Source organism: Petaurus breviceps, unplaced genomic scaffold, assembly GCF_028583685.1.
Source record: "Petaurus breviceps papuanus isolate PSGF00001 unplaced genomic scaffold, PetGlider_PUasm1.0 47, whole genome shotgun sequence".
NCBI classification, from domain to species: domain Eukaryota; kingdom Metazoa; phylum Chordata; class Mammalia; order Diprotodontia; family Petauridae; genus Petaurus; species Petaurus breviceps.
In genome coordinates, this window is record NW_027186349.1 from 13066822 (window position 1) to 13093998 (window position 27177).

The 27177-nt window shown below is 34.5% G+C and overlaps 1 protein-coding gene across 1 annotated transcript in view; it reads left to right on the forward strand.

The window, feature by feature from the left end:
- Positions 1-27177, forward strand: part of DNAH5 (dynein axonemal heavy chain 5) — a 436545-nt gene that overhangs the window by 408152 nt on the left and 1216 nt on the right. The window contains exons 77-78 of the mRNA XM_069101431.1: positions 4726-4878; positions 5788-6019. Coding sequence (XP_068957532.1) covers positions 4726-4878; positions 5788-6019 — 385 coding nt within the window. The remainder of the gene's footprint in view (positions 1-4725; positions 4879-5787; positions 6020-27177) is intronic.

The following is a 27177-nucleotide window of genomic DNA, read 5'->3' on the forward strand; positions in this document are numbered from 1 at the left end:
TAAATTATTTTAAACTCATAATGTTGAGTTTGAATACAAATAACGGTCACATGTCTCCTTAAGTAGTGAAACACAGATTTCAGGAAAAGATCTATTGGTATGTTCTAATAAATGCTATTTCATCTAAGAAAGTATTCAGATAGATTTAGTCATGGCTATTGGAAATTTCACACTGAATATCCTAGAATACTCTCAAACCCAACATTTCCAAAACCAAAATCATTTTATTTCTATCTCCCCCCTGTAGCTTACTCCTTTCAACTTCCTTATTCCTGTAAAAGGCACCATTATCTTCCCAGTCTCCTAGATTTGTAACCTTGCTGTTACCCCACACTCTCCTTACCTTTGGGATTGTAAAACTCTTGAGAAGTGTTCCCCTCAGAAAATTTCTGTATGGCCTTCCACCTCCTCCCCCCCCCCCCAAAGGAAATCTCAATTTATTGGCTTTCAGGCTAGTTCACAAACCATTCTCTTTGATTTAACTAACCCAAAAGAATGGAATGAATTCATTTTAAACTCATGATGTTTTTATGAAGGTATTTAATCTATCCCACAGGGTTGTTGGGAAGATGATTGAAATAGCAGGGCATAAATGTTCTGAAGCTTTTAAGACAAAGAACTGAATGCAAGTTATAACTGTGCATTGGAGTCTAAAAATCTTCTGAATTGTAGGCATACTGCATAAAATTCTCTATATCTCAGAAATATACATACTAAAAATTACTTTGGTTTTATGTAATAAAATAAAGACAACATTTTATATATACTTATGTCTATAAATCCCATACATATTTGTGAATGGTGATATCTTACTGATTACAAATTCCTGCTTCAAAAACCTTCTTTCTCATGACACAGAAGGGACCCAGGGTTCTGAGAGGCCATGTCACAGGAGTCCAGGCTTTAGCATACTTTGCTATGCTGGAAAAGCTTCAATTATGTGCTAATTTCTGTTTAATTCTATTTAATAAACATTTATTAACCACTTACTATGTGCCAGCCACTGTGCTAATCTCTAGAGATACAATTCAGATAAAATAAGATATTCCCTGTCCTCAAGGGCCTTGAAATCCAATGGGGGAAGAAAATACATGAGAAGAAGCTGGAAAGTAGTGGTTGAGGAAACCCCAAGGAGCATCTTGTTCCATGAAGTTGAGACCAACATAACGGAAGATGCAAAAGTGGAGTGAGCTGCAAAGTCCAGGTTTTGCTTTCTATAAAAGAAGGCTTTAGGTGGAATTTCATGTCCCTCCACTCCAGCCCTCTAGTCAGAAGGCAAAGGAGACTGAGGGAGGTGGGAAGGTGTTGAATATGTCCAAGGTTTAGTTGAACTACAGGATGTAGAGATTTCTGGTGCTTAGAATATCCTTGGAGGGGCATCTAGTTCCATGAAATTGAGAGCAAGTAGATCTATAATCAGTGAAAAATTGTATTGTTATAGCAGACTGCATGGTACAGAGATGCTCATTATCAGTTAGCTGGACATTCAGTTGAAAAAAAAAACTAACAAAAAACCTAGCATTTTATAATGCTTTTTGTTTGCAAAGCATTTTACACATATCTAAATGGCAGGAAAGTAAGGCAAGGGTGGTAGTAATTGGAGTTTTTAGATTTTCTTTAACATTAACTTAACTATTGGTACTCCAAATGTGAGATGTATCAAATGACCAACTGAATATATGAGTGGAAGAACTTAATAATAAGTAGCCATTTTTAATACTAATAAAACCAGAAGGAAAAAGCCAGTTTCATATAAAAATGGAAGGATGACTCACAGGTTCTAATTGAAAAAGCAAATAAAGGAGTTGGCCAAATTGGTTTTATCATGAATCTATTGGCAACAACAAAAAACTGTTTTAGGGATATTTGGTCATTGATATTGCAGTGCTGTTGATAAGCATTTGCAAAAAACTTGCCGTGTAAATACTGTCAATTTATGCACCAGTATCTGTAGCAGAGGATAAGGAAGTAAAAACAAAACAAAAAAATCCCAAATATCCTACAAATAACTCAAAAAACCAATGCTAATTAATTAAATTAATAGATAATGCAATACTTGTAACTTCAAAACAATGGAGTACAAGGTTGATATATTGGGGAAAATGGCTGAGATGTGTAAAATGAGATAATTCAAAGCTTTTTAGACTATACAAAAGCATTATCCCTTTATTTTATGAATATATTTTAGGTAGGAGCTCATAGATATGGAGAACACTCATATCTCAAGAAATTGATGTTCTGCAGTACATTTTTCTGGTGATGCTTTGTACTACAAGTCATGGGAAGCTTTAATCTCCAAGAAATTAAAAAGGAACATAGTGGGTGGAGTAGCCTATAGCATATGAGTAAGGAAGAATTTCATACGGCAAGTGGTAGAAGGGATATCACTGGACAGATGTGTTAATTTAGAAAGAATTAGTCTGGTTGTATAGTAGAAGAAGGGTTAACTGATGGCATCCAAAGTAGAGAGATCCAGAGATAAGCTTTAGACTATTAGGTGGATAGACCCTCTGTGGAAGCTTTAAAGGATGATATGGAAAAGAGTTTCAAAGGGATGAAAGGAATGGATGGTTTGGGAGCTGCTCGTTTGGAGGAAGTACACACACCATTGAGATTATAGATCACTTGTATCATTGGAGTAAAGTAGCAGTTGTAAAGGAGACGCTAATGAAAACATAATATTTCCATGTCAAATGGAATAATTAAAGTTTATAAAGTGAGTTCAGTGAATTGGCTTTTTTGTTAAAGGAAATTAATATAATTGATCTAAGGGTGATAAAGAAAATAAACTTTCATATTTTCTTCCTTCATCAGAATAAGGCAATTAATTTGAGGGGAGATGAAAACCCTGGGGAATGTAGACTGGTTTTTAATCTAATTAAAAATGAAAAGTGAAGAAAGACTTGTACAACTTGTTTACCAGAGAATATATTTTTAAATGGGGAGGCTAGGTGACATAGTGGATAGAATGCCAGGCCTGGATTCAGGAAAGCCTGTGTTTCACTTTGACCTTAGACACTAGCTGTGTAACCCTGGGCAAGTCACTTTACCCTCTGCCCTAGTTTCCTCATCTGTAAAATGAACTGGAGAAGGAAATAACAAAACCACTCTATCATCTTTGGTAAGAAAACCCCAAATAGGGATGGTCAGGTGCCACAGTGAGTAAGAGTGCCAGCCCCAGAGTCGGGAGACCTGGGATTGGTTCCGGCCTCATCGATACTTGGCACCCACACAAAAATAATTGGCCATGTAACCTTGAGCAAGTTACTTAACCCTGATTGCTTAAAAAAAAAAAAAAAGAAAACCCCAAATGGGATCATGAGGAGTTAGACACAACTGAAACAACTGAATGTATATATTCATGATATATAATATATTATATATCATGTATATAATATATATTATATATAATATATTATATGTCATGTATATAATATATTATATATAATATATTGTTTATAATATATCATGTATATAATATATTATGTATATAATATATAATAACAAATATTTTAAAACACTGAAAGATTCATCTTGAGTTATAGTCATAATTTTTGGGGTGATATTAATATAAATGAATATGAATTCTATATAAATTTATGTATATTTCATTTTTATTGAGAGAAGTAGCCAAACTCCATTGAACTTATTTACATTAACTCATTGAATTTATTTATCATTGAGTCAATTGATCAAACATAATCTTACCTAGAATGTGATTTTAATGATAGGGAATGGCTTTTTTTTTTTTGGAGGGCAATTGGGGTTAAGTAACTTGCCCGAGGACACACAGCTATTTTTTTTTTCTGTTAAGTGTCTGAGGCTAGATCCAAACTCAGGTCCTCCTGACTCCAAGGCGCTCTACTCACTGTGCCACCTAGCCACCCCCAATAGGGAATATCTTTATATTCATTCTGATATTTTATGGAAAACTATACTAGTTTGGTAATCATGCTGGTGACCAATGAACTATCATGCTATCATTAAAAATTTAAATAATTTGAAAAACACTAGTCTAAGTACACTAAGCAAACTCCATGATAAGTCCTACTTGGATGCCTCACTGGGGAATAGGGGAAAAATTTGGTTCTCCAAGGCTTTTCTAGTAGAGCACAACCTTTGGCTGGGCCTATAAAGCTGGACATATTTCACCTACTGGCCTAGCAATGGACTGCATGTCAGTTGTCCAAGGGAGACCTGGCTAAGGGTAGTGAGTTCATCACCAGGAAGTTGGCTAGGGAAGCACATGAAGACCATCTGCTGAAGCATGAACGAGTTCTAATGTACATTGGGGAGAGGATCCCTATGCCGACAAAATTCCAGAGCTTATACCATATTGAAGAAGATGTAAAGAAAGTTCAGTTCTTTCTACATGTCATACTTTGAAAGTAAAATCAATGGATTATTAATATAATTATATTTTGTATCATGTAACCATTTGTACATCAAACTTGAAGGATTTGTATACATTATAGTCTATTTCTTATGAGATTATCTCCAAAAATATCATTTATGTATCTCATTTGTAAGGGGTTATTTGCTTGTTGATTCTCCTATTAGACTAGAAACCTTGAAAATGGCCTCTTTTTTGCCTTTCTTTTTTGCCCCCAGCACTTAGAATAGTGCCTGGCCCACAGTAAGAACTTAATAAATAATGATTGACATTAATTTAACCTATATAGATCATTCATGTCAACTAAACATTTATATTTGTTCTTTTTTTAGGCATCTTGGGTTTCAAGTACACTGGGTTTCTGGTTTACGGAACTCTTAGAAAGAAATTGCCAATTTAATTCTTGGCTTTTTGATGGCCGACCAAACTGCTTTTGGATGACAGGATTTTTTAATCCTCAAGGATTTTTAACAGCAATGAGACAGGTGAAAACCATCATTTGAACACTTAGTGATTCTGTACTTTCCTGCTATAAACTTTTCTTCCTTCTTAATCATTTTGAAGCATGTGATAAGACTGAAGAATGTTTTTCTCCTTTAACATTAGGGAATTTTCTTGACATTAAAACATTAAGATAAAACTGGCAAAATGTTATTTTGAAAAGCTATATTTAATTTTTAATGTATATTCTTTATTTCCAAGTTTGGGTTTATGTCTAAAAAAAACCAAATCAAAACTATGCAAGTAGTACATAAGTATGACTTAGTAATTTTGACACATTTAGTCAAATAATTCCCTACTTCTTTGGAATTAGGAGAATTTTGCTTGTTCTAATGTCTCCTTTTAAAAATTATTATTATTATTTTTGCGTTTTTGGAGGGGGGAAGGTAGGCTAATTGAGATTAAGTGACTTGCCCAAGGTCACATGGATAGTTTTGTGTTAAGTGTCTGAGGCCAGATTTGAACTCAAGTCCTCCTAACTGCATGGCTGGTGCTCTATTTACTGAACCACCTAGCCACCCCTTAAAAATTATTTTTATGGGGCAACTAGGTGGCACAGTGAATAGAGCACCAGCCCTGAAGTCAGGAGATCCTGAGTTCAAATGTGACCTTAGACACTTGACACTTAACTAGCTGTGTGATCTTGATCAAGTCACAACCCCAATTACCTTGCCTTCTTCCCTCCAAAAAAATATTTTTATCTTTATAATAGATAATAGAAATATTCATATATAATATATAATAGAATATAATAATATATTATTATATTATAATAAAAGAATATAATAATAGATAAAATATAATAGATAATAGAAATATAATAGAAAGACCTGCTCACTAATTTACTTGCTCTGTTTTTTGTTTTCTTGTGTTTTTTTTTTCTCCTTGAGTAGGAAATAACTCGAGCCAACAAAGGATGGGCATTGGACAGTATGGTACTTTGTAATGAAGTCACCAAATGGATGAAAGATGACATTTCTTCTCCTCCAACAGAGGGTGTCTATGTCTATGGGCTCTACCTCGAAGGTGCTGGATGGGATAAAAGGAATGTGAAACTCATTGAATCAAAACCAAAAGTACTTTTTGAATTGATGCCTATTATAAGGATATATGCAGAAAACAACAGTAAGTAAACTGACCTATGTTATCATCCTTAGCATTATGAAAATCTCAGGTGATAAATTGTTCATATTGACAGACTATAAATACCTTAGTGAAGCAGAGTGGAGCAGTGGAAAGAATACTCTGAAGCCAGAAGAAGAACTAGTTTTGAATCTGAATCTGATTTATGCCATTTACTATCCTGTGACTTTAGGCAAACCATTTATTTCCTTTCTCCTTCCCTCAGTTTTTTCATTTGTTCATTGAAGGAGTATAGACTAGGCACCTTCCTAGATTTCTTCAATTTCTTATGAGGAGTCTTAATTTTGTGGGTTATATTCACAACTACACACACACATATACACACATACATATCTATGTGTGTGCATATACATGCATATGTGTGTATATATAAAAATATATACATACATATACATACACATAAACATACACATATGTTAAAGGTTTTGTGTTGGAGGGTTAGTAAGTGGAAATGTAAGTTCATTGCTGTAGGGAATCCCTGGGAAGGAAGCTGACCCTATGAACCAAGGTCAGGACATGCTTTACTACAATTTAGAATTGTATGCATCAAAGGAAACATTTGGACCTAAGTCTTTAGTCTGAAATCACCACTTTTGAAGATATCCTCATTTTCTAAATCTTGGGGAGTATTAATCAATAAAGTAATTATCAAGCATTTATTAAATAGGAAATATGTTCCAGGAATTGTTTTTAGGTGGTAGAGATACAAAGGCAAAAGAAAAAGAGCCTTGCTTTTGAGGAGGTATGTAAGTTTCTCCTCCTCCCATGATTATGTCTTACTTTCCTTGGCATGCCTTGTGAGGTAATCCTTCACTTCATTGCCTTGACAATTATGTTACATTTATATGGATGTCTTCCATGCAGACTTGTTCTAATCTGGTGACTTTCCCCATCTTTGTTCTCTCTGACTCCATTTCTAACTATTCAATAAACCTTTCCAGGCTTTGATTCAAGAATCTGAGAGTGGTAGTTTCACTGGTCTTAAAGATGAAAAGAAATGATAATAAAACATTGTTAGATCCTTTGTTCCCCCTAGTTATGTAGTTTCATCCTGTGAAACCCTTGGAATGATTTTTTTGTTGGGAATTTAAGAAAGCTTTTGAAAAATTGGTTTTAGCCTCCTTCATTTCTCTCCATTTTCTGAGGTGATATGGATGAACCATCTATTCTCTATTCCTGAACAATGTTTTCTAAAATTTTTTTTGTCTTCCTCTCTTATTCACACTTTCATATGAAACTCACTGTGTATCTTCTTGAAATTTCTCTTATCTTTTTGTCTTCTGCAACAGAGAATTTGTGCCCAAGTTGTAATAATTTTGAGGATTGTCATTTTCCCAGATATGTTTTGTGGGTATGTAATTAAAGATGATAAAATGTCTCTTGGGGGTTTTTCTGTGGTTGTTATTGCCCTTAGTTTAGCAACAGAACCAGAACTCCTTTACTTGATTCTCCAAGGATTCTGAGAGACTTCCTTCCATTTATATGCAACTATCCTCTAACTTTTGGTTTCATTTATAACAAAAATTTCAAGGTTGATGTGATTCAGTTTTGGTAGCAGTGTTACCATTTAATCATCACTAGACATTTTCTCATTTTCAGAGTATATCTAGTGAAGTTAGAGTTTGTAAAGTCTAAAATCTATGTGGTCTTTACTACCCTTTGTCCTCTTTTCTTCTGCTCTTCTACCATCTGGAAGGGAGTTACATAGAATTCAGGGCCATTTTGTATTTTTCTTTGTTTTATGGATTACCATGGCCACAGACCTCATCACCATGTGGTCAGTCTACAGTTCATGTTCTTCTCTCTACTCTCCAGAGGAGTCCTCTGAATGAAGTTTGCATGTTCTTGGGGTCCTACTTGAAGTAAAGACTTCATGGCAGAAATTGCAGAATTTCCACTGTTTTAGAATGGCCTTCAGTAGTCCAGAGTCACCCTTGTGCTATTGTTATGCTATAAATAGCTCATGTAACCAAAGAGTTTGCTTCTTATTGTTCTGAAATTAATTACTGAGTGCACCCTATAATATATGACACAGTCAATGGTGAGTCTTTCTTGGCAGAAAACATAAAATATTTAGTTAACAGTGCCCCTTATAAATAAAATTATGTAAAGAAATTTAAAGACACAAAAAAGTAAAAGTGTTAATAATCAAGTTTTTGACAGTGAGCAAACTCAATTTGTTTAGAAACCTAAAGGAGAATAATTGATGTGAGTTATGATATAATGCTAGTTATCTCCAATTTGGGTTTATTTCTAGTTTTCTTGGTTAACAGTACGTTTTCTGTTACTAATTTTTTTAGAGTATCATGGTTTTGACAATTTTCAAAGACTTTAAACAAATATTTCAATATATACAATTTAGAAACAAAACTGTGAAATAGTTTCACAAAAAAATATGGTGATCTTAGTACCTCCTCCCCCAAAACCCCCTGAAAACAAAAAGAGATGAAAAATGGTTGTGAATTATTTTATGAGGTGAACTATCACTTCAAAATTAAAAAAAAAACATTATTCCCAATAGGCAAATTGCTTAATATATGGTTATAATTTTCAGACTAGTCTTTTAGAAGAATAAAATCAACCTTATGAATTTTCCTCACAAGTAGCAGACTTTTTCAACAATTATTTAAAAGTAATTTATTGTAAAAACTCCATAAAAGTTATATTTAAACTTTATGCTTTCAATATTCCAAAATATATGAAATTTTTGGTTTGGATAGAAAGTAGAGAGCACCAGAAAGAGAATCAAAGCCAGAGATGGTGAAAGAAGGATTACTTAAATAGTACAAAACTAGAATTAAATATCAAGGAATGGATAGATATATTGTTTTAAGGCAAAATTTTACAATAGGTAATGAAAACATTGAAATACAATTGCATTTGAATTCATAAACAAGCTATATATATAGTTTTTTTTCTTTTAATGGGTTAGCTTTTATAAGATTATAACAAAATATTCAATTTACTTTTATATTTCATTCTAGAAATTATATGCATATATATATGTATATACATTTTATATTGTATTTTATTTTTCCCAATTACATATAAAAACAATTTTAACTTAAAAAGTTAGGTTCTAAATTCTCTCCCTCCTTTTAACTTTCTTTTCACTAAGACAGTAAGCCATTTGATATAAGTAATATATGTGCAATCATGTAAAATGTATTTCTATTTCCATGTTAGTAATGTGAAAGAAAGAAGAAACAAACCAAAAGAAAAAAACCCACACATAAATAAAATGAAAAATAGTATGCTTCAATCTGCATTCAAATCCATCAGTTCTTTTTTTTTGGATGTGGATAGCATTTTTCATCAGGAGTCCTTTGGAATTATCTTGGATCACTGCCATGCTGATAATAGTTAATAGATGATCATTGTAAAACATTGTTTTTACTTTGTACAATGTTCTCCTGTTTCTTCTCACTTCACTCAGTATCAGTTCATGTAAGTTTTTCCACGTTTTTCTGAAATCCTCTTGCTCATCATTTTTTATAGCAAAATAATATTCCGTTACATTCATGTATTATGACTTGTTATATCATTCCACAGTTGATGGATATCCCCTCTATTTCCAATTCTTTGCCCTCCACAGAGTTGCTATAAACATTTTTGTACAGATAGGTCCTTTGCCTTAAAAAAAACTCTGAGACATAGACCTAGTAGTGATATAGCTGGATGAAAGGGTATGTAGTTTGTTTACCCTTTGGGCATAATTCAAAATTGCTCTACAGAATGGCTGGATCAGTTCACAAACTCCACCAGTAGTGCATTAGTGTTTCAAGTTTTCCCACATCCCCTCCAACTTTTTTATTTTCTTTTTCTTTTATATTAGCCAATCTGATAGGTAGATATATATATATATATACATATATCTTTTCTATATTGTGGCATGTTTTTGAACATCAATGATACTCAAATATTGTCTAAGTGTGAATATTAACCCTCACTTTATCTCCTTCTTGGTCATTCTCATCTTGCATTCTAAGGAAATCAGGGAGGTATACTATGATATTTTAGTTACTAAATCTTTAATTTTGAAAATTGCAATGTTACACTTATTAATTAATTATATTTGAACTTCCACACCAGGTTATTAAATATTTATTTCATTGTTGAGAAAAATTCTATCCCCATAAGCTTTTGTGTATCTTTCTTAATGTAAAGCAGACCAATTTGCTAGACTTCAATAATGATTTTTACTGGCTATATAATTTATCAACACTTTAACAGCAATAACAAAAACAAAATTGCTTACAACTTATTAGCTGTGGTAAAAAGAAAGGCAAGTGCTACCTTTAAACAAAAGTATTTGTTTTTATTCTTCACTTTTTAATCCTGTAAACACAGTCCCACCATTCAATTCTCTCAGTATACAAATTAAAATGTTTTCAAGAATTTTCTTAATTTTTCTTCACAAGATAAGGGTTTAACTCAGTTATTTCAGGCAGAAGTTCTTTCACTCCTTTTTAATCTGAAATTTCATGGTCTCTCTTCACCTATTACAATCTCCCCAGAATAACAGTTTATCTTCTAATCTTTCAGTGTTTTATTGTATTACTGACAAAGTTAAAGAATCTATAATCTATGTAAGGATTTTGAAGCAAGTAGTATATTATTGTCATCAAAAGAGTTGTAGTTAGTGTGAAAACTATTGGTATGTTTCTGCCTTTTTTTCATTCAATATATCTTCGTATACTTGCCCATCTTTCTTTAGACTGGTGAAATTTGTAATTTATTATGGTGCATATTATGCTATCATCTACAGGCTTGTTTTTTAAAACTATTCTCCAATTATTAGAAACACTGGAGGACTTATAGGTTTTTTTTTTAAATTGTGACAAATAATATTGCTATGAATATTTTTAAGCATTTTCCAATAGTTGGACATATTGGAGTGCTTATAGTTTTATTTTAAACTATGACAATTACCATTGCCATGAATATTTGTGTGCAGATCGGACTTTTCTAGTCCATATATTCTTTTTGCATAGTCCTAATTAAGGGAACATTAGGAAAGGGGATAAAAGAAATCAATGCCACTAGTACTGTAAGAATGTATCTTTATATCTATGGCTGTGTCAGCATTGACCTTCATGATTTTGGAACATATGTTAATTTTAATGAATGTAAAACTTTATCTCAAATTTGCTTTAATTTGTACATTTTTATCTTGTGAGAGCATAAACAATTTTTTCAGGTAGTTATATAAATCTGTTTTTCTCTTTAGAGAAGTGATTGTTTCAATATTTTATTTTGTTGTCTTGGAATACATTTTTCCTTTTAAAATTGGTGCCAACTAAGGAAAGATTTTAAATCTCTTTATTCCTGGAAATTTTTATAGTGTTGAATTTCTAAAATTAAGCTGAATAGCAATGATTATGTTAGCCCTGATGGAGGATAGTGTTATTTCCCCAATTCTTAATCAGAGTTTAAGCATAAATATCTGTCTAAATAATATTATTTATATTTTAATTTGTTGTTTGTGTGCAAATATATTTTATTTTATATAACCTAATGCACATATTTTCCTATATCTTATTCTATTTATTGAATACCAACAATTTTCTTTATTTCTGTTATATAACTCTATTATTCAATTTTGCTTATATTTTATCATTAACAAAACCCCAAATAGCCATTAATCTTTTGGAATTATTGTAATATATTTTTATGAGAAATGAGTCTAGTTTCATTTTCACCATACTTCCATTTCTTCCCATAAATTTTTATTTAATAATCACTTCTTTCAATTGTATTATTTCACTAGTGATTTATCAAACACTAGTCTATTATGTCAGATTCTAATTTAGGATTAACTTTTCTCTTCCATTAATCTATTTGTTCATTGAAAAAAACCCACTATCAGATAATTTAGGTAATTATTACTTTACAGTGTAATTTTTGGCCTGGCATTGAAAATCATGCTCCCTATATATTTTTTTTCCTCTGTAATTTCTCTTGGTAGTTTTGTCCATCTGTTCTTTTATGAAAATTTAATTATCATTTAATTTAGTTTTATGAAGTAGCCCATTGGTATTGCTTTAAAATTTGTGAATTAATTTGGGTAATTTGTCATCCTTATTTCATTAGCTCAAACTTGCCAGATAATTTGAATAATATTACAATTATTATTTTTCTCTATTAAATTATTTTATATCATTTTAAGGTAAATCTTATGTATGTCATAGTAGGTTATTATCCAGATATTTGATACATATTTTATTTATAGAAATGACACTTTTTTTCTCTTAATGAAATTCTTTTTGTCAGAGACAAATAAAATGCTGATGATTTTTATGAGTTTATCTTACATTTCATTACCTTAGTGCTGAAGTTACTTATGTCAATTAATATTTATTCTTTTATTTCTTGAATTTGTTTATATTGTGGGTATTTTAAAACTTATGTTGAATTATAATAATGAGATTAGCTCTGATGAGGATAATCCTGGTTTTAACCTATCTTCATCAGATAGCTTCTGTTTCTTTTTTTATATATTTAACTTTTAGTATTTCAAATCAATTTCTTTTTTAAATTTTTAAAAAAATATTTTTGGTCTTTATTAATTTGTTTGCTTACTTTTAGTTTACAAGGTTCAGTTCTACAATTCCTTAAGTTTCAAATTTTCTCTCCCAGCCTTCCCTTCCCTCCCCCCACCATGGTGGCATAAATCAAGTATAGGAACTGCAAATACTTTCACATTAGACATTAGTCGGGTTATAAAGAAGGATTGTATCAGATGGAATGAACAATGGGAAAGAGGAAATAAAACCAAACAAGAAAAAGAAAAAGAACAGGTAGTTTGCTTCAATATGGATTCAAACTCAGTTCTTTCTCTGGATGTAGGCATCTCTCTCCATCATGAGTCTTTTGGGGTTGACTTATAACCCTGCACTGCTGAGAAGAGTCCAGTCTATCAGAGTTGGTCATCACACATATATTGTGTCTGTAATTGTGTACAAATTTCTCCTGGTTCTACTCTTCTCACTCAGCATCAGTTCATATAAGCCTCTTCAGGTAAATTTGAAGTCCATCTGTTCCTCGTTTCTTATAGCACAATAGTATTCCGTTACATGCATATACCACAACTTGTTCAGCCATTCCCCAATTGATGGGCACCCCCTTAATTTCCAATTCTTTGCCACTACAAAAAGAGCTGCTATAAATATGAAATCACTTTCTATCTATCTAAAGGAAAGAAAAATTCTTTCCATTCCTCTTCTTTTTGCTGTTTAATATAAATCAATGCTTTTGTCACTTTGTTTGTTGTTTTGTCCTTTCAGTCTTGTTCAACTCTTCACGCTCACTTTTGGAATTTTCTTGGCAAAGATACTGTAGTAATTTGCCATTTCTGTCTCTAGCTTTTTTTTTTTTAACAGATGAGGAAATGGAGACCAACAAAGTTACGTGATTTGCCCAGGATCACAAATCTAGCAAATGTCTGAGGCCAGATTTGTATTTAGGGAGATGAGTCTTTCTGATTCTACAACCAACACTTTCCATTGTGCTAACTAGCTGCTACAAAAATCAGTGCTATAGTTCATCAAAGGTTTTTTTTTCTGGATCTTTTATTTTTCTTATTGATATTATTATTTTACTACTTTTTCCTATATCCTATATTACTATATTACCATCCTTATAATCCTGAAATAAACTATTTTAAAAATGGTTTTTATGTTTTGGTGTATTTTGTTTGCCTATACTTTAATATTTTGCATCAATATTTTTAATAGAATTAACCTGTTCCATGTTTGTCCTTTACAGGATTGGAAATCACAATAATATTTGACTCATGTAAAGAGTTGTCTTGATTTTACACACACACACACACACACACACACACACACACACACACACACACATACATGAACCACAGACTTTGAATTAATATATTTATAGCTTAAACTTTTGAATTTGTTAGTTGTTTGTCCAGGGAAAATTACATGACCTCAAGGATCCCCATCTACAAAATAGGGATAATAGTATCTGTAGTGCTTTCCTCACAAGCTTGGTGAGAATGAATTGAAATAATCAAGTGAAGTGCTCTAAATACCTTAAAGTGCTTTATAAATATCAACTAAATAGATTATAGGATAGTGATATTTGTTCTTCAAATGTCTGATAATGTTTACATGAACCTGTGGGGTCTTGGTAACTTATTAATATTTGATCTCTGCCTCTACTTCTATTTCTTAGTGTCTCTTTCTTTCTCACTATTTCCCTTACTCTCTTCCTCCAATTCTCCCTCCATCCCCTACCTTCCTCTACTTCTGAGACTTATCTGAGTTAAATGTTGCTTTTTATTTTTGTATTTTATAGTTTTTATAAATATTTATCTATTTCTTTTATATTCTTGGTTTTCTTGAAATAATTTCATGTTTTTCTCTATTCATAGCATTCTTTTCCATTTTTAATAATTTTCTCTCTTTTTTAATCAAATGTTTTATTAACTTCTAGTTTATATCATTAATTTCCGCAGAATTTTGAGTTACAAATTTTCTCCCTGTTTTCCCCTACCCACCACCCCGAAATAGCGATTCCACTGGATTTCCCCTTCTCCAATCTGGTCTCTCCCATATCTTCTCCCATACCCCCTCTGACTTTCCAGTAGGGAATGGTGGATCTCTATGCCCCAGTGTCTGTTTCTCTTATTTCCCAGTTACATGTAAAATAATATTAATAATAGTATACATATATATGTATATATATTTAAACATTTGATTTTAAAACTTTGAATTCCAGATTCATTCCCTTACTCCTTTGTCACCCACCCTTACTGGAAAGATAAGCAATTCATTATAGATTGTACATATTTAGCTATGCAAAACATATCCATAGAGGATATATTGTAAAAGACTGACTGTATTTCCCTCCCTCCTATCACACCTCCCACTTATTCTATTCTCTACTTTGATCCTGTCCCTTTTCAAAAGTGAGTGCTTCCAATTTCCCTCCCCCCCAGCCTGCCCTCCCTTCCATCATGCCCCCTCTCATCCCCTTCCCTCCTATTCTCCTGTATGGTAAGATACCCTATTTAGTGTGTATGTCATTCCCTCCCTAAGCCAAATTCAATGAGAATAAGGTTGACCCATTCCCTTTAGCCTTCCTATTCTTCCCCTCCATTGTAACCATTTTCCCTTGCCTCTTCTATATAAGATAGTTTACCCCATTCTGTCTCTCCCCATCTCCTCTCATTATATTCTTCTCTCACCTCTTAATTTCACATTTAAGTATCATTCATTCTTATTCAATTGGTCCTGTGCCCTCTAGCTATGTATACCTGTACTCATATATACACACATTCACATATGTATTCATACACACATATACCCTCCTATATAGACATATATATATGTATGTATATGTGTGTACATATATATATATTATATATATATGTATATATATTTCTATTTCTATTCCCTTCAACTATTCTCATACTGAGAAAAGTTTCATAAGTTGCAATTTTCATTTTTCCATACACGGATATAAATAGTTCAACTTTGATAAGTTCCTTATGATTTCTTTTCATTTTTTACCTTCTCATGCTTCTCTTGCTTCTTGTATCTGAATGTCAAATTTTCTATTCAACTCTGTTTATTTCATCAAGAATGTTTGAAAGTCCTCTATTGCACTAAATTACCATATTTCCCCCTGAAACATGATACTCAGTTTTGCTGGGTAGGTGATTCATGGTTTTAATCCCAGCTCCTCTGACCTCTGGAATATCATATTCCAAGCCCTTCAGTTCCTCAGTGTAGAAGTGGCCAGATCCTGTGTTATCCTGATTGTGTTTCCACAATATTCAAATTGTTTCTTCCTGGCTGCTTGTAATATCCTTGATCTGGGAATACTGTAACCTGGCTATAATATTTCTAAGAGTTTTCTTTTTGGGATCTTTTTCAGGAGATGATCAGTGGATTCTTTCAACCTCTATTTTGTCCTCTGGTTCTAAAACATGAGGGCAATTTTCCTTGAGAATTTCTTGAAGGATGATTTCTAGGTTCTTTCTTTGATCATGGCTTTCAGGTAGTCTAATCATTTTTAAATTCTCTCTCCTGGATCTATTTTCCAGATCTGTGGTTTTCCCATTGAGATATTTCACATTGCCTTCTATTTTTTCATCTGTTTGGATCTATTTAATAGTATCTTGATTTCTTATAAAGTCACTAGCTTCCATTTTCTCCAATCTTATTCTGAAGGAATGATTCTCTTCAGTGAGCTTTTGAGACTCATTTTCCATCTGCCAAATTTGACTTTTTAAAGCATTCTTCTCCTCAGTGCCTTTTTGAGCCTCTTTTATCATTTGAGTTAGTCTATTTTTTAAGGTGTTATTTTCTTCAGTCAGGTTGTTGACTCTCATTTCATAATTTTCTTGCATTGTTCTCATTTCTCTCCCCAATTTTTCCTCCACTTCTCTTATTTGATTTTCAAAATCCTTTTTAAGGTCCTCTATGGCCTGTAACCAGCTCATATTTTTCTTGGAAGCTTTTAGTGCAGGACTTCTGACTTCACTGTCTTCCTCCTGTTCCATGCTTTGATCCTTTTGTCCCCAAAATAGGAGTCTAATGTTGGATTCTTCTGTTTGCTTTGCTTCCTTTGCCTGGTCATGTTGCCACTCAATTACCTGACTTTTGGGCTTTTTGCCACAGTAGGACTCTGCTACCAGACAGGGAAGCTTCATACCAAACATTGGAGTTTTCTCAGCTGCCGAAGGTATTAGTTGGGTACTCTCTCTGAAGCCTCCACAAGCTCTGGTAAGCTGTTTTCACACCCCAGGATCTCCACCCTAGACTGCAATCCAGATCCAAGCAGGTTAAAGCAAGAGCGAAAACCCTTCAGACTGGTCACTTTGTCTCCCTATAATCTTCAGGTCAGGAGCTGAAGCTGCCAAGTGGTGATGGCTGCATGGCTGTTTCTTGCCTGGGGCAGAGATGGTCTGTGCTCCCAACTACTGGATCCCAAAGTCCACACTGCACTGACCTCTCACTGTTACCTTTGCATCTATGTGTTGATAATTCTGGAAACCACCACAGCTGCTGGTGATCTGAAGTCCCTCCAGACAGTGGCTTTTCAGGCCCACCCTGGGGCTAAAACCTTGGATTTGCACAGGGCCAGGGTTGTCTCCCAGATTGCTGCACTGGCCACTTGCTGCCAGCCCACCAGGCTGTCCTCAGCGGGAGGTTAGCTTCTCTGTGACATTTTGTGGGTTTTGTAGCTCCAAAGTTTCTTCAGAGTCACCTTGTACATGAATTGGAGGAGGTGAGAGCCAGAGCCCCACAGAAATCCTGTTTCTACTCCATCATCTTGACCCCACCTCCTGTCCCCATCCCTTTAGTTTCCATGGGGGAATACAATGCCCTTGAATTTACATTCAAAGATACAGTTGTTAAATTTGAATTTTTCTCTATAATACTTTTTAAATCTCATTATTTTGTGAGAAGACATCATTTTGCTTATTTCACAGATACCTTTACCAGACTAAACACACACACACACACACAACACATACAATTACTTAATTTTATATTTGCTCCTTAGTCTTGTGGAAATTAAGTGATTTCCCCATCCCTTCCCATTTAAGTTAGGGATTTTGTTCTATGACACCTCTCCTTACTATCTTCATCCTTATTTCCTTGATAAATTGTAGACTACAGATCATATATTTGATCTTATTTTATGATAAAACTGAACTACCAGTGCTTAATGATTTGCCCATGATGATCAAGGTAGTATCAGCATCAGAGATAAGATTTGAATCCAAGTCATCTAACACCGGAGCAGAAACCTTGTCAAGTTCATGTTTCATTTACTGATATATGAGCAGATAATGCTACTATTTTCAGTTGCCAACTAGTAGATCATAGTTGCACCATAGCTGTTGATTAAAGGCATGGCTTTTTTTTTAATGCTTTATTAACTTCTGATTTACATCATTCATTTCCGCCAGATTTTGAGTTACAAATTTTCTCCCCATTTTCCCCCTACCCACTGCCCCAAAATAGCAGTCCCACAGGATCTCTCCTCCTCCAATCTGCTCTCTCCCATATTTTCTCCCATACCCCTTTCGACTTTTCCAGTGGATCTCTATGCCTCAGTGCCTTTATGTCTTATTTCCCAATTACATGTAAGATGGTATTAATAATAGTATACACACACACACACACACACACACACACACACACACACACATATATATATATATATATATATATGTATTTGAATATTTGATTTTAAAACTTTCAATTCCAGATTGATTCCCTTCCTTCCTTGTCACCCACCCTTACTGGGAAGATATGAAGTTCAGTATAGGTTGTATATGAGTGGCTAATGCAAAACAATAACATAGTAGATATATTGTAAAAAACTGACTATATTTTCCTCCCTCCTATCCCACCTCCCACTTGTTCTGTTCTCTACTTTGATCCCATCTATTTTCAAAAGTGAGTACTTCCAACTTTCCCCCAGCCTACCCTCCCTTCTATCATCCCCCCTTTCATCCCCTTCTCCCCCCCCCATTCTCCTGGAGGGTGAGATACCCTATTTAGTGTGTATTTCACTCCCTCCTCAAGCCAAATTCGATGGGAATAAGGTTGACCCATTCCCTTCTGCCTTCCTATTCTTCCCCTCCATTGTAACCATTTTCTCTTGCCTCTTCTGTATGAGATAGTTAACCCCAATCTGTCTCTCCCCATCTCCTCTCATTATCTTCCTCTCACCTCTTAATTTCACCTTTTAAGTATAATTCCTTCCTGTTAAATTGGTCCTGTGCCCTCTATCTATGTATACCTGTAAACATATATACACACATTCACATATGTATTCATATGCCCATATATTCTCATATATAGACAAATATATATATTTCTAATCCCTTCAACTACTGAGAAAAGTTTCATAAGTTACTATTATTGTTTTTCCATGTAGGAATGTTAATAGTTCAACTTTGATAAGTTCCTTATGATTCCCTTTCCCTCTTTACCTTCTCATGCTTCTCTTGCTTCTTGTATCTGAATGTCAAATTTTCTATTCAACTCTGTTTTTTTTCAGCAAGAATGCTTGAAAGTCCTCTATTCCACTGAATGACCATATTTTTCCCTGAAACATGATACTCAGTTTTGCTGGGTAGGTGACTATTGGTTTTAATCCCAGCTCCTTTGCCCTCCAGAATATCATATTCCAAGCCCTTCGATCCCTCAGTGTAGAAGCTGCCAGATCCTGGGTTATCCTGATTGTGTTTCCACAATATTCAAATTGTTTCTTCCTGGCTGCTTGTAACATTCTCTCCTTAATCTGGGAATTCTGGAACCTGGCTATAATATTCCTAGGAGTTTTCTTTTTGGGATCTCTTTCAGGAGGTGATCAGCGGATTCTTTCAACCTCTATTTTGCCCTCTGGTACTAAAACATCAGGGCAGTTTTCTTTGAGAACTTCCTGGAGGATGATTTCTAGGTTCTTTCTTTGGTCATGGCTTTCAGGCAGTCCAATAATTTTAAAATTATCTCTCCTGGATCTATTTTCCAGGTCAGTGGTTTTTCCGAAGATGTATCTCACATTGCCTTCTATTCTTTCGTTTTTTGGATCTGTTTAACAGCATCTTGATTTCTCATAAAGTCATTAGCTTCCATTTGCTCCAATCTAATTCTGAAACAATGATTCTCCTCATTGAGCTTTTGAGATTCTTTTTCCATCTGGCAAATTCGGCTTTTTAAGCCATCCTTCTCCTCATTGCCTTTTTGGGCCTCCTTTGACATTTGAGTCAGTCTGTTTTTTAAGGTATTATTTTCCTCAGTCAGGCTGTTGACTCTGAATTCATAATTTTCTTGCATTGTTCTCATTTCTCTTCCCAATTTTTCCTCCACTTCTCTTATTTGGTTTTCAAAATCTTTCTTAAGGTCCTCTATGGCCTATAACCAGCTTGTATTTTCCTTTGAAGCTTTTGGTGCAGGAGTTCTGACTTAACTGTTTTCCTCCTGTTCCATGCTTTGCTCCTTTTTGTCCCCAAAATAGGAGTGTATTGTTGGAATCTTCTGTCTGCTTTGTTTCCTTTGCCTGCTCATTTTGCCACTCAATTACTTGACTTTTGGGCTTTTTGCCACAGTAGGACTCTGCCACCAGACAGGTGAGTTTTTTTCCCAAACGCTGGGGTTTTCTCAGCTGCCGGAGGTATTAGATGGGTGCCCTCTCTGAGGTCTCCACATACTCTGGCAAGCTGGACACACACCCCAGAACCTCCACCCTAGACTGCAATCTAGATCCAAGCAGGTTAAAGCAAGAGTGATTACCCCTCAGACTGGTGCTTGGTCCCCCTACACTCTGCAGACCAGGAGCTGAAGCTGCCATATGGCGCTGGCTGGCTGTGCTGGCGTCTCAGTGGCTTCTCTCCCTATTGGTAAAAGCCATGCACTCCCACTTACTGGTCCCATATTCCAGACTGCACTGACCTCTCACTTTGTCCTTTGTATCTATGTGTTGGTAAATCTGGAAACGGCCACAGCTGCTGCTGATCTGGGATCCCTCTGGCCGCGTCTGGTCAGGCCCTCCCTGGGGTTAAAGTCTTGGCATGGGGCTGGGCTCAGCTCCCAGAGCGCTGTGCTGGATTCCTACCTGCCTGCCGAGCTGTCCTCAGCGGGAGGTTAGCTTCTTTGTGTCATTTTGTGGGTTCTGCAGATGCAAAGTTTGTTTAGAGTCCCCTTTTTTACATGGATTGGGGAGGGTGGAAGCCAGAGCTATGGGAAGGTCGTGCTTCTACTCCCAAAGGCATGGCTTTTTCCTGTTTTTGTTTTTCATGTCAAAAGCTATTTTAAGGTTGTCCCCCTTGCCTTAAGTTTCTAATACTTACTGAAATTTTTAAATGATAATTTAAAAATCTTTTAAATAGAATAATTTTACTCAGAAGATGGTTTGGGGATGAATGATTAAATCTCATAAATTTGAAACTCTGTGCAATGATGACTCAACCCCAAAGTCTAAAATAAGAATTCTCTAGACCATAACGTCTGAGTCCTTCCCTATTCTCTTGGTGGTCCCTATTTTAGACGTCTTGCCTCTAGAAGTCAGTAGTTAGAAGACTGACATGTATTTTCTCCCCTTTCTGAATTTAAGACAGGAATGGAGATGTTGGTTCCTTTAGTCACTGAATGAGTCTATAAGACCAATGATCTAACTTGTATTATGACCTTTGATTTGAGGCACTTAGTTTGCCAGTTTTTAATATGGTAAACATGTGGCTAATGACTTCATGTGGATTGCTTCTCTCAGCTTTGTGAAATACTCTGGACAATGCATTTTTAGGAATAAAAACCAAAGGTTCTTTTGGCCGTAGAGTTTTTCCCACTTACATTAGTATTTTTGTTACTTTCACTTTGCATGTGAAAAAGTATCTATTTTATAATGAAATAAAAATCCTTTTCATACTTTATGTCTGAAGATTTTTTTCAAGTGATTTATAATTAATCTGTAAAATCTTTTCAAATTTAACATTGAACGTCTCAGTGTGAGAATAATAAAATAATAATTTTATAATAAAGTCAAATCTTGATTATTCAAGAAAAGTTTATTCAATTTGTCAATGAACTGTTCTCCCCCTGCCAGGCATCAGGTAGGTTTAATGCTCATTATCAGCAGGTAGAGGAGGAAATAAAACCAGCAGTTGAACTAGTGACTGATCTTTGAGTCTTTTTTTTTCCTTTTCTTTTAAAATGCATAGTTCTCTTTTTTTATTGCTGCAAATAAATGTTAGGGACAGTCTATTTTGAAAAGTACTTTATTGTTCTATTTCTGATTGATAATGTAACTTCTTTTTAAATACCAGCTACAGGTTATGGCTATGTATTTATATAAGTAAATCTAACATTGCTAATGATTGAAGAACACTTCCAGTAAGACATTCTATAACTACTGATCTGATTATTAATAGTTTCCATACTATTATTTAGGGGAAAATGCTCTTTAAATCCACCACCTTTGAAATTGGGTCACCATTTATGTTCTTTTCATAGAAGCCTCATAGTTTTATTTTGCCTTTCAAAACATACATTAACTATCCATCTAAACCAGCAAGTTGCAACCTCCATGGGCTTCTGTTTCTTCATGTGTAAAATAAGGGATTTGACTTAGATCAATGGAGCTCAAACTTTTTCATAGTGGTGAGATCATTTAATTTAAATGAAACTTCAGTGGATCCTTTGAAATAGAATTTCAAAACAGTGTCAAAATGTATGCTTCTAACCACAGTGGAAGAAAACAAAGCATGGCTGTGTCAGTGAATTGGTGATACCATCAATATGGGTTTTTCCTCCATCAATGCCAATTACAATCCACCCATCTTTTCTTATCCTGAATAATTATTGTCTTTGCTATATAAGGAAGCCTTCACGCAGAATATGCTCAGTATTCTTGAGGTCATTCTTTTGTTTTGTTCTGTATTAAATTGCATGGTTATACTGGAACACTTGATATGTATCTCACATATTTAAGATATTGTGATTTTATTTGATAAGTGCAATCATAGAGATGACTTTATACAGTGATTACTCTTCTGATTATTGACCTCAAATGCTTGCCACAGATGTTTGACATCATGTTGGATATCTTACATGAAACTAAAATGAAAGAAGCATGAGTAAGATCCTCCATATCTTTGCAGATGACATTATATTGATTGAATCAAGGCACAGAACATTACAGTGTCTATTCAGTAACTGCCCTAAAATATATTCACAAAAAAACTAAATTATTTTTCTGTTGTCCATATTATAGCATAGAGTTGGAAGGTTAGCCCATTGAATTAATGTCAGTTCATATATTCAGGACATGTACTAAAATGGAGCTGGACAGCAAGCTGGATGATATTTGGGAAATTTCACAGTGTTTTAAAATAATTTAATACTTTAATCCTTGGAGTAAAGGCTTATTATTTACATACAAATATTCTGAAAAGGCACCATGATCACTGATTTAGATTCATCACCATCTTTAAGTTATCAAAGTTGCTCACAAATGACTGGGAAATGGAAAGACAATGAACTCCTGTCTTTTCTTCACTGTAACTCTGTCTTATTTTGTCTTACTAATTCCACTGATTCCCTCTCTGCTCCTTGATTATTTTTGACTTAAGTCTTGAAGTCCCTCCTCTTTCTCTTTTGTCCAACTCTTGAAATCTCTCCTTAGTGGCAAGTGATACAACCTTTTTGAGCATTGGTTTTCTCATCTATATAATAATAATAATAATGCGTTTACTCCTTACCTTACAGGGCTGTAAAGAAAATATTTTTTAAATATTAGTTTTATACACATCAATACCCACATAAGCTATCACTATAATATATTATCATTATCAATAACTTTTTTATAATCCTATGCCTTCTGGATTTTGGTTATACAAACTCCCAATTCTGTGGGGAAAAAGTTTGTTGGATTAATATATCAATGCATAAGCTAAATTAGGATAAAATGTTGAACAATCTATGGGAGGAAATTTCCAACAAAGTGACTCATAACTAAATCATTTATATTACAGTAGACCAACTTCCTATACCATCCTTTTCCCTCTCTCTACCCTATTTTGAATCTCCCAGCTTCATATTTGAACACATTTGACTAATTTTGTCCACCTACACAATATGTTTATTTTTGCTTCTAAAATTATTTGCTTAACCAGGGGTGATACTTGTGAGTCATCCATGATGTAGTTTAGTGTCTGTTGGCACTTCTATTAAGCACTTCTACTTGCAGTGGCTTCTTCTTCACTTATAGATATTTGTCTCATGCTGTGATTTGGCATGGATACTTTCAGTTCTAGAACAATTTTTAAAAATCCAGTTGAATAAATCTATTGGAAAGTTTTTGTGAAACAAGTGTTAAGAACATCTTTAAAAATAAAGATGTTTTAAAATTCCATTTCACCTTTTTATGAAATTAAAATCTTTGTGCTTAATCTTACATAAATAGATGGCCAAATTTCCTCAGTGTGGAGTAAATCATGATTACACTTTGACATTTATCTCATCACAATAATTTGTGGTTCCATCATTCCTGATGCTGCATGACTGCAATTCTTATTCTTCATACTTACTGGAGTCTCCTTATCCTCCAAGCTCTTCTTTCCTAGACCATATTGTTGTTTGTCTTTCACCCTTGACAAGAACCAATGCCATCACAAGGGTGGTGTCTGAGCTTGCATGTGAATTATATTTAACTGAGGTAGAGCTGTGCAAAGTCAAAGAAAGCTTCACTTTCTCCTCCAGAATCAGGAGTGGCAAGACAAAATTCAAGATGAGTGGTGATGGAGACCAGCCCTACACCATAACTCCTGCACTGGTCACACTCTCCTCCCTTCCCTATCTTTTTTTTTTTGCTTTTTGGAGTGGGAAAGGTGGGGTAATTGGGGTTAAGTGACTTGCACAAAGTCACATGGCTAGTTTTGTATTAAGTGTCTCAGGCTGGATTTGAACTCAGGTCCTCTTGACTCCAGGGCTGGTACTCTATTCACTGCATCACCTAGTCACCCCTCCCTTCCCTATCTTGAACCCTTGGTGAACCACCTGAATTCTACATTATTTTCTACTCTCTAATCCCTTGCTTCATTGTCCTGGCCAACTCCCAACCCTGGATTACTCCCGCCATTCACCTTTGATTCTAATCATATGTGACTAAAAAGGAGGTGGAAGAATATTGAAATCATACAATAAATTTCACTACAAATTTATATTATTTTAATCTGAACTGGATACTCACTTCCACAATGTTGATATTTGCAATCTCACTCTCCCCAGAAACTATTCCAAACTTTCTCATCTTCTTAAGCCTCCCACAATAGTCTTTCTTCCACCATTTCAGCTATGAGAGAGCCTCCAACAGTTGGCTGAGGCCAAACCATCTATGTCCATCATTATTACTAGTTCTTTATGACTTCTCTAAGAAATTGGCCCTACTATTCTCCCTAGTTCATCTCTTATATTCAATTTCTCCCTATTATTCCCCCCCCAGCTTCCTACAAATTCCTTTAGAAACCATCTACACTTGGTGTATACATCTCCCCTTCTCTAAACCCTCTGTAATCCTGTTCCTGACCTCATAATTTAACTGAAACTACACTCATCAAAGTTATAAGGTTCTTTTTAATTGCCAAATCTAATACAGATTTCTCAGTCCATATCCTTCTTGGCCTTGCTGCATAATCTTATACTGTTGATCACCTAACTCTAGATCCTTTCTGCTTTCTAGGTTATAATGACACTAGTCTCTCCTGGTTATCTTCCTACCTGACTTATTGCTCCTTTGCACTTTCTCCTTCTCCTTTATTGTCATATACACTAACCATCAATGTCCCCAGTGTGCTGTCTTAGGTCATCCTCTTTTTTGCTGTTGTTCTCTACACAAATTTCCTTTGGTGATCTCATTAGTTCCTATGTGTTCAATAATCATCTTTGTGACAGTTGGACTATAAGGCAAGCTGAGTACTGCAGAATCAACACTTTTGGATTGTGGTGCTGGAGGAGATTTTTGAGAAGTTCAGCAGGGAGTTTAAATCAGCCAATATTTAAATAAATTAATGTAGGCTATTCACTGGAAAGTTGAAGTTTAATACTTTGATCACATGATGAGAAAATGAGACTCATTGAAAAGGCCCTATTATTGGGAAATACTGAAGGTGAAAGGAAAAGGGGGTGGCAGAGGATGAGATGGGTAGATAGTAGTGTGGAAATAATGTATACACATCAGGAAGTGCTTGATAAATGGTTGTTGACCAACTGACTTAACATATGCCCTCAGAACTTTAGAAGAGCTTTAAAAACTATCCCTACTTAGTATCATTTTATGTTACCAGACAAGACTGCTTAGTTAAGTAAGTGTCTTACAAACAGCATCCCTAGGACAATAGGGATTAATAGAATCAATGGATAAAACAAAGGTTAATTACCTTATGGAAGTATCCTTCAAAATTTGTTGTGATCAAATTTAGCTTTTAATTTTCAGATTTTGGAAAAATGGAATTATTGCCCTCTGTATTTGAAATGAACTTTATCTTTAAGAACATATTTTAAATTGTTTTGGGGACTGATATTAATAATAAAGTTAAAAGAAATATATAATTAGTTCAATATTAAATTAAAATGTGTTTTATAAAATTTTCTAAAGTCAGATGATTTGTGTTATACCAAGGAACACGTATAGCAACAATGTTTTAAGTGTTTAAGATATCCCATTAAAATTGGGTGAAATTAAGGTTGTTACCAGGATTGGACAACCACACTTCTGCCAAATGTACCAAAACCACGGGTCATCACATTTAAATGGTACTTAAAACATTTACATCGCATGTAGTATTGGCTTGGCAGAACAGGGTTTGGTGAGTCTATTGCACAATCACTCCCGAGTCCCTAGATATGGCAGGGAGAGAAAGAATGAAGATTTTCTTCTTTTTAACTCTGGATATGGCTTGCACTATCTCAAATCACAGATTACTATTTATTTGAAACAATGTGAATAGAAAACATAGGGGTATTGAATTAGGATTTGTTGTTCAGTACTCCAAGGATGTGTGATTTCATCTGTGTGAGTGTACCCCTCATCACTACAAACAGCAACCTTTCCACCCTTATAGTCTAGCTATGGTCTTTATAAGTTAACATGGCTAAAAACAAATCAAGGCCAACCTTCTGGTGATGAACCTCCTGAATGTACCTAGGCTGGTTCTCTGATAACAACTGTATATTTAGCAGATTAGCTGAGATATGTCAAATACACATCATCATCATCAATCAATTTTTGTCTGAGTATTAGAAGCTCTTCCAGCTTAGTAGGACCTACCAGTGCTTGGGCACTATGGGGAGTGTCTTCAAAATTCCAAATCTTTTCCAGTATGATAATGCAAGCATAAGAGTAGGAGTAAGTAGAAGATGAATGTTATTTCCTTTTCAATCCTTATATAGTCTACTGGGTATCAATGTATAAAAATCTTATGACCAACGAAGACTTGCAGTGGTGGATATATATCATAAACAAGAATAACAACAGCAACTTAATCTCTGTTTCTGGGAGAAAATTAAGCAACATTAGATAGGCCATCAAAGATACCGAGGTACCATTGACTATGTTATTGTTTCGGTGGCTTGGTGACCACCCCCTCCCCTTCT